The sequence below is a fragment of the Natrix helvetica genome, assembly GCF_964273705.1.
Source record: "Natrix helvetica genome assembly, chromosome: 1".
NCBI lineage: Eukaryota > Metazoa > Chordata > Lepidosauria > Squamata > Natricidae > Natrix > Natrix helvetica.
Window position 1 is genome coordinate 74,594,397 of NC_138548.1, and position 11,290 is coordinate 74,605,686.

Below are 11,290 nucleotides of genomic sequence, written 5' to 3' on the forward strand. Positions count from 1 at the left end.
CTCATATCCTAAAAATTACATGTCTCCCACTGGGGAGCCAAGTACATCATCCATTAGTCTCGGATTCTTCCTCAGAATTGGGCAGCACTGACTCTCTTTTACTACTTGGATTCTTAGACCTGGAGCCAGTGGTGGGTTCCTACTAGTTTGGACCAGTTTGCCGGAACCGGTAGTGGTATGGTGGCCTGAGTCGCTGGAACTAACAGCGACCCAGGCCTGCCACCACCACCCCAAACCTGTTCCCCGGTCTCCTCTGCCATCGCCGGCGCATTTCTGCGCATGTGCAGAACAGTTTTCAGTCAACTGTGCATACGCAGCAATGTGCAGTGCACGTGTGAGCGAAGCAATCAGCACGCACGCAAAAAGCCCTCTCAGCAAACCGGTAGTAGACCGTTTAGGAACCCACCACTGCCTGGAGCTGTTGCTTCTCTGTCTCATCCCTCTCTTTCCCAACACACACACACACACACACACACACACACCCCTCACCCACTTCTCTCCCTTCACCCCATTAGCAAATCTTCACCGCCTGTCTTGTCGTCTTCCTATTTAAAACTATGGAATAAGATGAGCTGTGAAGAGAGTCAAATTACTCTAAGTAGGCGTATGCGGGGGTTCATATCTAGCAGTTAATTAAGGTAAGGAAAGCAATTGTGTACATATTTATCTGTTCCTTATTTACACAATTTGTTCTTCCCTCTGTTTGCAGTGTGATCTCACCCTATTTGCTATAAGAGAACGTGATGGCTTGTTGGAAGAACAATGCACGTAGCTCTCAGCCTGCTGAAGAATGCTCAGCTGCCTCTACTCTCTCTCACCACAAACATTTTCCTGACTACGTAAAAGAGGGGTGTCAAACTCAGTTTCATTGAGGGACGCATCAGGGTTGTGTTTGACCTTGAGTGGGCGGGGTAGGCTTGGCCAGGCAGGGCATGGCCAGCTCAACGTCACATGTGTTGGGGGTGCCTGTGATGCAGTGATGGGTTTCAAAAATTTTTAAAACCTCTTCTGTAGGTGTGGCTTGCTTTGTGGGAGTGGCTTGTTGGCCATGTGACCTGGTGGAAGTGGCTTGCCAGCCATGTGACCGGGTGGGAGTGGCTTGGTAGCCATGTGACTGGGTGGGCGTGGCTAACTTGTAAAATGTGGTGAAACTCACTTAACAGCGCTCTTGCTTAGCAACCAAAATGTTGGTTCAGAAATTCTGGCATTTGAAGCACACAAGTCTTAAAGCTGTCAAGTTACAAGGCCCTTGCACCCCAACCCTTTAGAAAAAAAACCCTCAGGGGTGTTCCAACTTGACAGCTTTAAGACTTGTGGACTTCAACTCCCAGAATTCCTTCTCTCACTCTTCATCTTGATGATGTGTGGACGGGCAGGAGGGGGGGAGCTGGAACCGGTTCTAAACGGCACTGTAGATTTGTGGAACCTCTTCTATAGAAGATGTTAGAACTGACAGGAACCCAGCACAAGTACTCTGCCAGAGAATTCCATACCCTGGGCTTTGAGTTTGATACCCCTGAAGTAAAAATACAAGCGTTGTCTGACCAGGAGAAGCATCCTATGATGGAAGTCCTAAATGAAATAGCGCATCGGACACCTGGAGTGAACCATTTTTTAACATCCTCCCCCCCACCTTTCATTGCTGAGAATCAGTTTGATGTAACAATTAAAGTCACAGCATATTGGGTGACTTTGAGTTGTAATCCTACCTTGGGCATGAAACCAGCTGGGTGACTTTGGGCCTATTGCTTTCTCTCAGCCCTAGGAAGAAGGCAAGGGCAAACCACTTCAGAAAAATGCTGCTGTCAACTCAGAAGCAGACCTGGCTGAAGCCATCTTATCCTGCCTTCACAGTTGCCACAAAGCCTGGGAAAGAAGGAGAAAGTGGGGGGGGGGAGTAGTTAGGCCAGCTTGCAGTCAAAATAAAAAGTTTTCCTGTGGGAACGAAGGTCATCGTAACAGATGGCTGGTGAGGGAGGAGAGGAGTTGGTATCACCAGCTGTGCTGATATGATGATCCAATAACCATGTTCTTAGAGGAATCTACCTGCCTCGGAGTTCTGCTTTCAATGGGTGCATTACTTGGAACCCATACAAACACTTCATGGCAATAAGGATCCCATGCATGGAAGTTTATGCCATCATAAATTGGTCACTAAAAACTTTTCCTGGTCTTTTTCCAAAATAATGGTTTTAATTACTGATGGCATCGCTCAGGGACAAATGCCCTCCTCCAATTTTTGCATCAGTTTATATGACCCCAGTGTCCTCATACAGACCACATTAAAAAAAATCCACATAGAATTGCACCACTAACAGTTGTGAGAGGCCTCTGTCATACGCCAGCATGGAAAATCAGCAGCAAGGAAAAATTAGGGAGAAAAGGAGATTGACTGGTCTGTGAGCTGAGAACTCTGCTCAGCCCAAACCAGAGTCCCTGAAGTCTGAAAGCAGCAGCAGAAAGAGAGACAACCCAGGCAGAAACTTTTGTTGCTTGGACATCACCTAAAATTACAACACAGGGTTTAAGGCACAGAAACCCACTTTTGCATTGAGTGCATCAGCCTTGGCGTTTTCCCATGAGAAGCAAGCTGAGAAGTTCTCACAACGTTAAATAATGCCATGGTGTAAGTTAATTGCAGGACCACTCTGTCAAAAATTAATATATTTCAAGTACCCCACCCCTCCAGGGATTCCAATGGCGCCGTCTCCTGGGTTTCCAGAAATTCTAAAGAGGCATTTACCCCATGTTGCTTTGTGCATTATGTTGCGAAGCAACTTTGTTACTGTCAGTAGGAGGATTCCCTTAAAAATGAGCTGAAGCAAATCACTGCACAGTGGACTTCACCACCCCTGCTGACAACATAGAGATGCTCTGGGATGGAGCGCGCATGCCATCATGGAAAGCAGGATGATGAAACGCTGAGACATCTTTCAGCAGCAGGGGAGGATGTTAGAAGAAAAAGTCAAGGCACAAAAGGCACGGCCCAGAGATGAATGCATTTGGAATGAGCAAAGCTGGTTTTTGATGATGGTAGAGGAGTATTGAGAACATTAATCAGGGCTCATCATTCTGAGAAAACGGAGAGAATAAGTAGCTGGTAGAGCAGTTCTGTCCCAATGGTCTGCCTGTGAATGGATTTGGAATTACGGCTACTTCTGAAGCAGCTTGCTAGCCTGATGGGAAAGAAGGTATTGTTGTAGTATCACTTTTGTAGGAGCAGAATACAGTCTCTGCAAGGGCCAAAAGAAATGGTCAAAAGGGAAGCCAGGGCATCCAAACAGGACTTAGAAAGACTCTTAGACTCAAACTTGGCACTTCCCTAATGGGGATAATAAGACTTTGTGCCTGCATTTCACCTGCATGTACAGTGAAATTCAGAGATAGACCCAATGACTGTCTCAGCAGTGGGATTCACTTACCAAAGTTTATTGAATGAAATGGGTAAGGCTACAAGGACAGTGCCAGAGCCACAAAGGGGAAGGGATGTGTTTGTGTGTCCACCCTCACCCCACAGCCACCGTTGGTAGCAACTCAAGCCCTCAAAAGTAACTACACACACACACCCTACAACTCCGTTGCATAATATACTTCCATCGGTGCCCCAGAGAAACACCCGGGGTCGCAACCGGCAACCGTCCCCATCGTCCCAAACCCATCCCATGCCAAGTGTCCACTGTTTAATGTTGCTTTCGCCGGAAAGAACATCCTTCTGTCAACCTCGTCTTTCCACCAGTCGGCTGGCACAGCACAGTTGAGCACCCAAAGCACAACACAACTGTCTGGGCGTGACTGAAACCCGTGGTGATTTTGTAGCAACCGGGGCACTTGACGTCCATGAAGTAGGAGTTTGGGCTCTGCACCAGGCACTTCTTCTTGTGCTTCTGCTTCTCCTCCTTGGGGGAGGGGTGCAGGAGGTCCTTCGCGAGCGGCATCTTCGCGTGGAGGCAGCTGGGGACGAAAAGCGGATTCACTTACCTTCCCTATCAGTTCCTAAATGTGAGTGTGTGCCCCGTGTCTGCACATGCACACCAACTTCTACACATGTGCAGTGCTTCCGCATTATGTCAGAGTGGGTGGGCGGAGCCTCCCACAGCCACCGCTACAAGTTCACCCAAATCAGAGAAAACTGGCTGAATACCACTTCTGGACTGTCTCACATCACTGCTTCATCCTTGGTAGCCTCCCTTCACTGCAGGCTCTGCTCATGATCACCCATGCCCTGGGCTCTACATGGGGCTGTCCTTAGAGTATCCAGAAGCTTCAGAGGATGCAAAAATGTGGTGGTATCTGCAGTTATGCATGTCTCTAGAATGGCACATATTACACCTCTGCCCCGGGACTTGCTTTGGTTGCCAGTTTGCTTCCAAGTCCAATTCAAGGCGCTGATTTTAAAATCCTTCATGGCATGGGACTGGATTTTTTTGAGAGATCGTCACTCCCCAATTACATTCTGATATACATTACAAGATGTGAAGGGATTGAAATTCCCACCCAACCTGATTTACCTCCATATCTGCAGTTATTTGGATTAGTAGTTGGGATGTCTAGACTAAGATGGAAGAACTCCAAATTCTGGGTGATCCATGTGTCATCAAAAATCTGAAGATGAGCATTATCACCATTACCGTTACCACCTGATCAATGCTCTGTTCTTTTTTTTTAATTTACATGCAATGCATATTAATAAGGAAAAGCTTAGTTGCCATCCTGATTTTTTTGGCACCCTGTGGAAGGCTTGTTCAGGTTCAAGCCCACCTCCAACTGCTGAAGAACATGGCATAATTAGGGAGCAGTCATTAATTCTCAGCCTGGGTTTCTTCAGCTGGTTGTTCTTGTTGTGGGAATACAACTGAAGAAGGAAAACTCTATGTGATATCTTGAATTCTTAAAGAAAAGCTGATATTTTTGTTTAGCTATTTATCTGTTCTTTTTTTTAAAAAAAGGTCTACATTTCTATTTTAAAAGCATTTATAAAACAGTGGTTCTCAACCTGGGGGTCAGGACCCCTTTGGGGGTCAAACGACCCTTTCAGAGGGGTCGCATAAGACCTTCGGAAAACACATATTTTTGAAAAAAATACAGAAAACATAAAATAATTTTGTGGTTGGGGGTCACCACAAGATGAGGATCTGTATTAAAGGGCTGCGGCATTAGGAAGGTTGAGACCCACTGATTTAAAGTTTCCACAACTAAAACTAATCATTGATGTTGGGAAACTGCCAGATGAGCTGGAAGGAGGGGGTGAAGTGAGGGTCTAGCTTCGAGTCGTTGCACATGCCACAGATGGCATAAGCTTAACTTTACCCAGGATCCATGAAGCCTTATCTGGTTTGTTAAATCGGGTAAAGGAAGACACAAAAGGCTAGCGATAACAACAGCTCTTTATTGGTATATGTGCAGGCATCCACTGAATGCATGGTCGGACAGCTCCCTCTTTAAAGGGGAGCTGTCCAGCGCTCCAGCCAATCAGGGGCCTCTCTGTTCCCACCGGAAAAGAGAGGACCTAAATGGAAACTACTATTGTCTTGCTGCAACACCAGGCGGGGAGTATCTAACATGGTTGTTCCCAGGGGAAGCCAAGCAGTCTGGTAAGATTATTGTACATAGTAATCAGAGGTGGGTTTCAAATCCCAACGCTACCGGTTCGCTCGTGTTCATGTGCAGAAGGGGGATTGTTTGGGTGGAGCTTACCGTTGCCACCACTACCAGTTTGCCCGATCCGGACCGAACTGGGAGCAACCTACCTCTAATAGTAATGGACAATAAAGTTGCTAAATTTAGCTATTTACAATTGGCTATATTTGCCATGGTGGCACAGTGGTTAGAATGCAATATTTCAGGCTAGTTCTGCCGATTGCCAGGAGCTTGATCCTCACCAGTTCAAGGTTGACTCAGCCTTCCATCCTTCTGAGGTTGGTAAAATCAGGATTCAGAATGTTGGCGGTGGGGGGGGGGCAATAGGCCGACTCGGGAAATCTCTCAGAGAATGCTGTAAAGCACTGTGGAGCGGTGTATAAGGTTAAATATACATGAAAAGGCTTCTTTTTAACTATTCCTGTATGCTATTTTTCCTTAAATAGAACTACAATGCAGAGACTACACAGACGAGAGAGAGAGAGAGAGAGAGAGAGAGAGAGAGAGAGAGAGAGAGAGAGAGAGAGAGAGAGAGAGAGAGAGAGATATGAAATTGGTGGGTTCAGAGTGCATGTAAATGAGAGCAGTTTTTCAGGAAGGACAACAGGAATATGAAGGTTTGCAGGAAGAATAAAGACTGCACTTTGTAATCATCTGATATATGTGTTAAGACTCATTTAGTTTCAGAGATCAGACAAATGCATTCCCAGTCATCACATAGATGCTTTCCCAGCAAAATCTCCCTGTATTGTTACCAGCAAACTATTTTGTCAGATCTCTAGTGCAAGGTGAATAGAGATTAAATAGCTGTTTATGCCTTTGTAATCTTGGAGAAAACGATCTCTGAGATAATGAGCAGATCTGCTATGGTAGAGAATTCAGTCCCTGTAAAATACCATGGGCAATTTATATATTTATTTTCATGTAATTATTTATATCACTTATATCGCCACCGTTCTCACACATGGGCTGCTTACCATATTAAAATCAAACCAATCCCCCTGGCATCCCAGGATAGTGCACCGTCAGCTATGAACCATTTGTAGTAGCAGACCATATTCTCAGTCTGATCCAAATACCTAGGGGAACATCAAAGATATTCAATGCTCTGCCATTGGCTATCAGGGCTGGAGCAGAGGTGGTATCCAGCAGGTTCTGACCAGTTCTGGAGAACCGGAAGCGGAAATTTTGAGTAGTTCAGAGAACCTGTATATACCAGCTCTGACTGGCCCCGTCCCCGTCTCTTCTCTGTCTCCCAAATCCCAGCTGATTGGGAGGAAAAGGGGATTTTGCAGTAACCTTCCCCTGGAGTAAGGAGGGAATTGAGATTTTACAGTATCCTTCTCCTGCCACGCCCACCAAGCCATACCATGCCCACAAGCCACGCCCACAGAACCAGTAGTAAAAAAATTCGAATCCCACCACTAGGCTGAAGGCATATGAGGGGGGTAATATTCCACAGGGCAGGTAATGGCTGGTGGATGCTGGGAGTTGAAGTTCACATACCTTAAAATTGTCAAGTTCAAAAAAACACTGGTTTAATAGAAGGGATCCAGAATATGTTGCTTTCTCTCCTAGATTTGGTGGGGCAGGCAGAAAGAATAGGATGCACTGGGAATTAATTATTGTGTAGACAGCAGAACTCACTCGTCCGTCCATCCGAAGATGGTTACCAAGCAGAGAAAGCCTACATTCCCGCCGATATGCTGGCTTTTTAGGTGCAAAATCTATTATTATTTTAAAATCTATACTGAACAAATACAAATGCCAGGGTTGTTTCAGAGTAGTGTGAAGGAATGTATGGATGACCTTGGCGTAAGAGGTGAGGAAACAATGAGAGAGGAGAGGCAGAAACTCCTAGTGGATTAACGGTCAAAGGAAGAAGATTAGGAGGGACTGGCCCTAATTGTTCAGATGATTAAAGGTGATGGTGGGAAGTTTGTACTTTCACACTTGGAGGATTCTGTTAATATGGCCTTAAATAACAAAAAGAATAGAATGAATTTATCTAGTCCCATTTCCTGTCTGGTTTAACTGGAAGATAAAACTGGCAACTACTGTATTTTTGGAGTATAAGATGCACCGGCCTATAAGATGCACCAAGGTTTTGAAGAGGCAAATTTAAAAAAAAAGTTTTTGCACTCTGCAAACCGCCCCAAAAGAGCCCATTTTTCATGAAAACGGGCCTGTTTTCTCCCCGCAAAAAAAGGCACAAATAGCCTTTAGGGGCTTGCAGAGTGCTCCTGGGGGGGGGTGCCCCCCCCCCAAATTAGCAAAAAATGGTCCATTTTTCACAAAAACCGGCCCGTTTTTTGGTCAGAAAAAAATTGCATGCATAGCCTTTAGGAGACTTATAAAGTACTCCTGGGGGCTGGAGGGGGGGCAAAATTGAGCAAAAAAACGGCCTGCTTTTCACTCATTTCTGCCTTCCCCAGCCCCGAAGAGCTCTCTGAAAGCCTTCTACAGGCTCTGCACAGCCATTTTGGTGAAGGGGGCGGGGTTCGGGAGGCAAAAAATGCTGTATTCAGTGTATAAGACGCACCCAGATTTTCAGCCTCTTTTGTGAGGGAAAAAGGTGCGTCTTATACTCTGAAAAATACTGTAGTCACTTCATTCTGTTTGTTCTTTTCTATAACCTATACTGCTCAATAGATATGCATTCAATTTCTACTGGTAGTCCTCAACTTACAACAGTTCTTTTAGTGACTGTTCAAAGTTACAACTTCACTGAAAAAAATCGCTTATGATGACCATTTTTCACACTTATGACCATTGCAGCATCTCCATGGTCACATGATCAAAATACAGAGGATTGGCAACTGACTCACACTTATGATAGTGTCCCAGGGCCATATGATTCCCTTTTACAACCTTCTGACAAGCAAAGTCAACAGAGAAACCAGATTCATTTCAACAACGGTGTTATAAATTAAACGACCGCAGCAATTACTTAACCAATATGGCGAGAAAAGTCATCAAATAGGGCAAAAACTCACTTAATAAATTTCTCACTTGTCAGCATAAATTTTAGGCTCAATTGTGGTCGTAAGTTGAGGACTACCTGAATTCTGTGCGTAATAGTAACTGCCGCATAAAATAGGGCAGTCATATATTGTGATAGGTTGTCAATCATGTGTTTCATATTGATGTATATAAACAACTATGTTGTTTTGCAGAGGCAATCTTATGTAAGAGGTGCCGCATATCAGGGTATTTTATAGAGAAATGAGAAATAAGAGAAATGAGTAATCAAACTATAAAGTACACCTTAGCGCAGTGATAGCTAACCTTTTTGTCGTCATGTGCCAAAACTGTGTGTATGTGCATGCGACAGCATGCACCCATGCCCATACCCATAATGCAATGTACGTGCAACCCCACCCATCCCCCTGCGCCCCTCCCCCTGCACATGCGAAACCCTCCCCCCCATGCATGCGCAACATCCACATGCCTCGTTTTGGGCCCGCATGTGCCATAAGTTCATCATCACAGCCTTAGAGCAAGAAATAGTTAGGATTTTTACTACACACAAAGTCATTCCAGAAGTGAAAAGCGAATGACACAAATAGCATTCATGCTTTAACTGGCACCTTGTGGTTAGCTCAAATAGGGTGGGGATGGGGGGTGTCAAAGGAGGTGTTTAAAAACAGAATGGAGGGAATTGAAGCCAATTATATTTGCAAATCCTATCTGATTACTATAAAGAGAAAAAGCTTAGTTTATAAATAACATTTCTGTTTAACCTTGGCTTGTTGGTTAAGTCAAAATAGAATGACTTCACATTTTGTAATAAAGTAGACATTATGGTATACAAAAATAGCTGATTCAAGACACACTAAACTCAAACCAAGTACAATAGATTAAGGATGAGCATTGTGTGAACCTAGTTTTCTTTTCTAGGGTGGGTTACATGTGGCATGCATTTTCTCAGGATCAAAAAGAAAAGAGTTATCCTTTTATTGTTGATGTTGACTCTCTTTTCCACTATGTAACGAGGTATAGATGTATGCAGTGGTGGGATTCAAATAATTTAGCAACTGGTTCTCTGCCCTAATGACCAGCTGGATAGGGGTGGCTCGGTGGTCCTGTGACCGTGTGGGCGTGGCCAACCCAACGTCACTCACGTCAATAGGCGCTTCACCTTAGTTGTTACAATGTAATAAGGGTTAACCAGAGACACAGTTTCTGTAAGCAGGACAATAAAGATTAGGCTAGAAGCAACACCAGAATGTTTCCTTCCTGCCTTCCTTACAGGATTAGCCCTGTAAAGTGGAAAAAACCAAAATAAGTTTTTTTCCAACAACCGGTTCTCTGAACTGCTTAGAAAGTTAACAACCGGTTCTCCCAAATAGGTGCAAACTGTCTGAATCCCACCGCTGGATGTATGTCCCATGAGGTCCTTTGTGATCATTTGAGGTCAAGATTTCTATCTGTAGAGGGGGCCAATGGGCCTCTAAGTAGCAAGCATTACTTTTCCTTTGCCAAAGGTATGGATTAGGCAATTCAGAATATTTACTACATATGCTGAGATCAGAAATTAGACACGTGACTTCATTGTTTTTGACAGGGTGCAATTTAGTGCTTATCTATTTCTTAGGACAAAATGATGATCTAAAATCCAGATGCTCAGAAGATTCTTAAAATAGATGTGGAGGGTGAGGTTGGGTTCCCCAGTAAAAGGAAATGTATCTGGATCATCCACTTTTGAACATCTGCCTTCAAAACATTTCAATTGGAATTCTATATATACATCTCTGCGAGGAAGCTCTCACTCTGAACTAACAAGAACAGTATCTCTGTGTTCGGATTGCTGGCTGGGTTTAATATTGCTGTTTTGTAAAAGCCATTTCTTGTTTGTAATCAGGATTCCCAAGATACTGAGTGCATATCTACTTTCCCTGGTTTTGTACTGGTCCAGTAGGCAAGGAAGTGCATTCCTATAGATTTGATGCCTTCAAACTATTTATTTATTTATTTATTTATTAATCATTTTTATATGCCGCACCCTCTCCACCAAGGGACTCGGGGTGGCGTACAATTTACTACATAACAAATAAATGACAAGGAGGAGTTCTACAAAAAGCATTATACACATACAATAAATAAATAATCAATTAATTAAAAACAGCAAAAAGGCAATTAAAAACAATTAAAACGCCCAGAGTCAAACCTAATTTAAAATTGTATCCAGAGGGATTAGAATAGCTATAATTCAAGCCAGGCCGGCTAGTCGGAACAGGTGGGTCTTGAGTTTCATGCGGAAGGAGCGGAGATCAGTTGTTGTCCTGATGTCGGGGGGGAGGTCATTCCAGAGGGCTGGGCCCATCACAGAGAAGGCCCTGCCCCTCGGCGCCGCCCTCTGGCATTGCTTGGTGGACGGCACCCGGAGAAGTCCCTCCCTGTGAGAGCGAATTGGTCGTAGGGATGTATGGGGCAGGATACGATCCCGCAAATAGCTAGGTCCTGTGCCATGGAGCGCTTTAAAGATAGTAATCAAAACCTTGAAACGCACCCGAAAGACTACAGGGAGCCAGTGCAGCTCGCGCAGGAGTGGTGTCACATGGGAGTACCTCGTACTCCCCATCACTGCCCGCGCGGCCGCGTTCTGGACCAACTGCAGTCCTCGGGTGCATCTCAAGGGAAGCCCCATGTA

The 11,290-nt window shown here is 44.7% G+C and overlaps 1 protein-coding gene across 1 annotated transcript; it reads right to left on the minus strand.

Moving 5' to 3' along the window:
• Positions 1-3,421: 3,421 nt before the first annotated feature.
• LOC309383660 (small ribosomal subunit protein eS27-like) lies at positions 3,422-3,959 on the minus strand. Its single transcript, XM_081936457.1, has one exon. The coding sequence runs from the start codon at positions 3,933-3,935 to the stop codon at positions 3,681-3,683; it is 255 nt and encodes an 84-aa protein (XP_081792583.1). The 5' UTR covers positions 3,936-3,959; the 3' UTR covers positions 3,422-3,680.
• Positions 3,960-11,290: the final 7,331 nt, after the last annotated feature.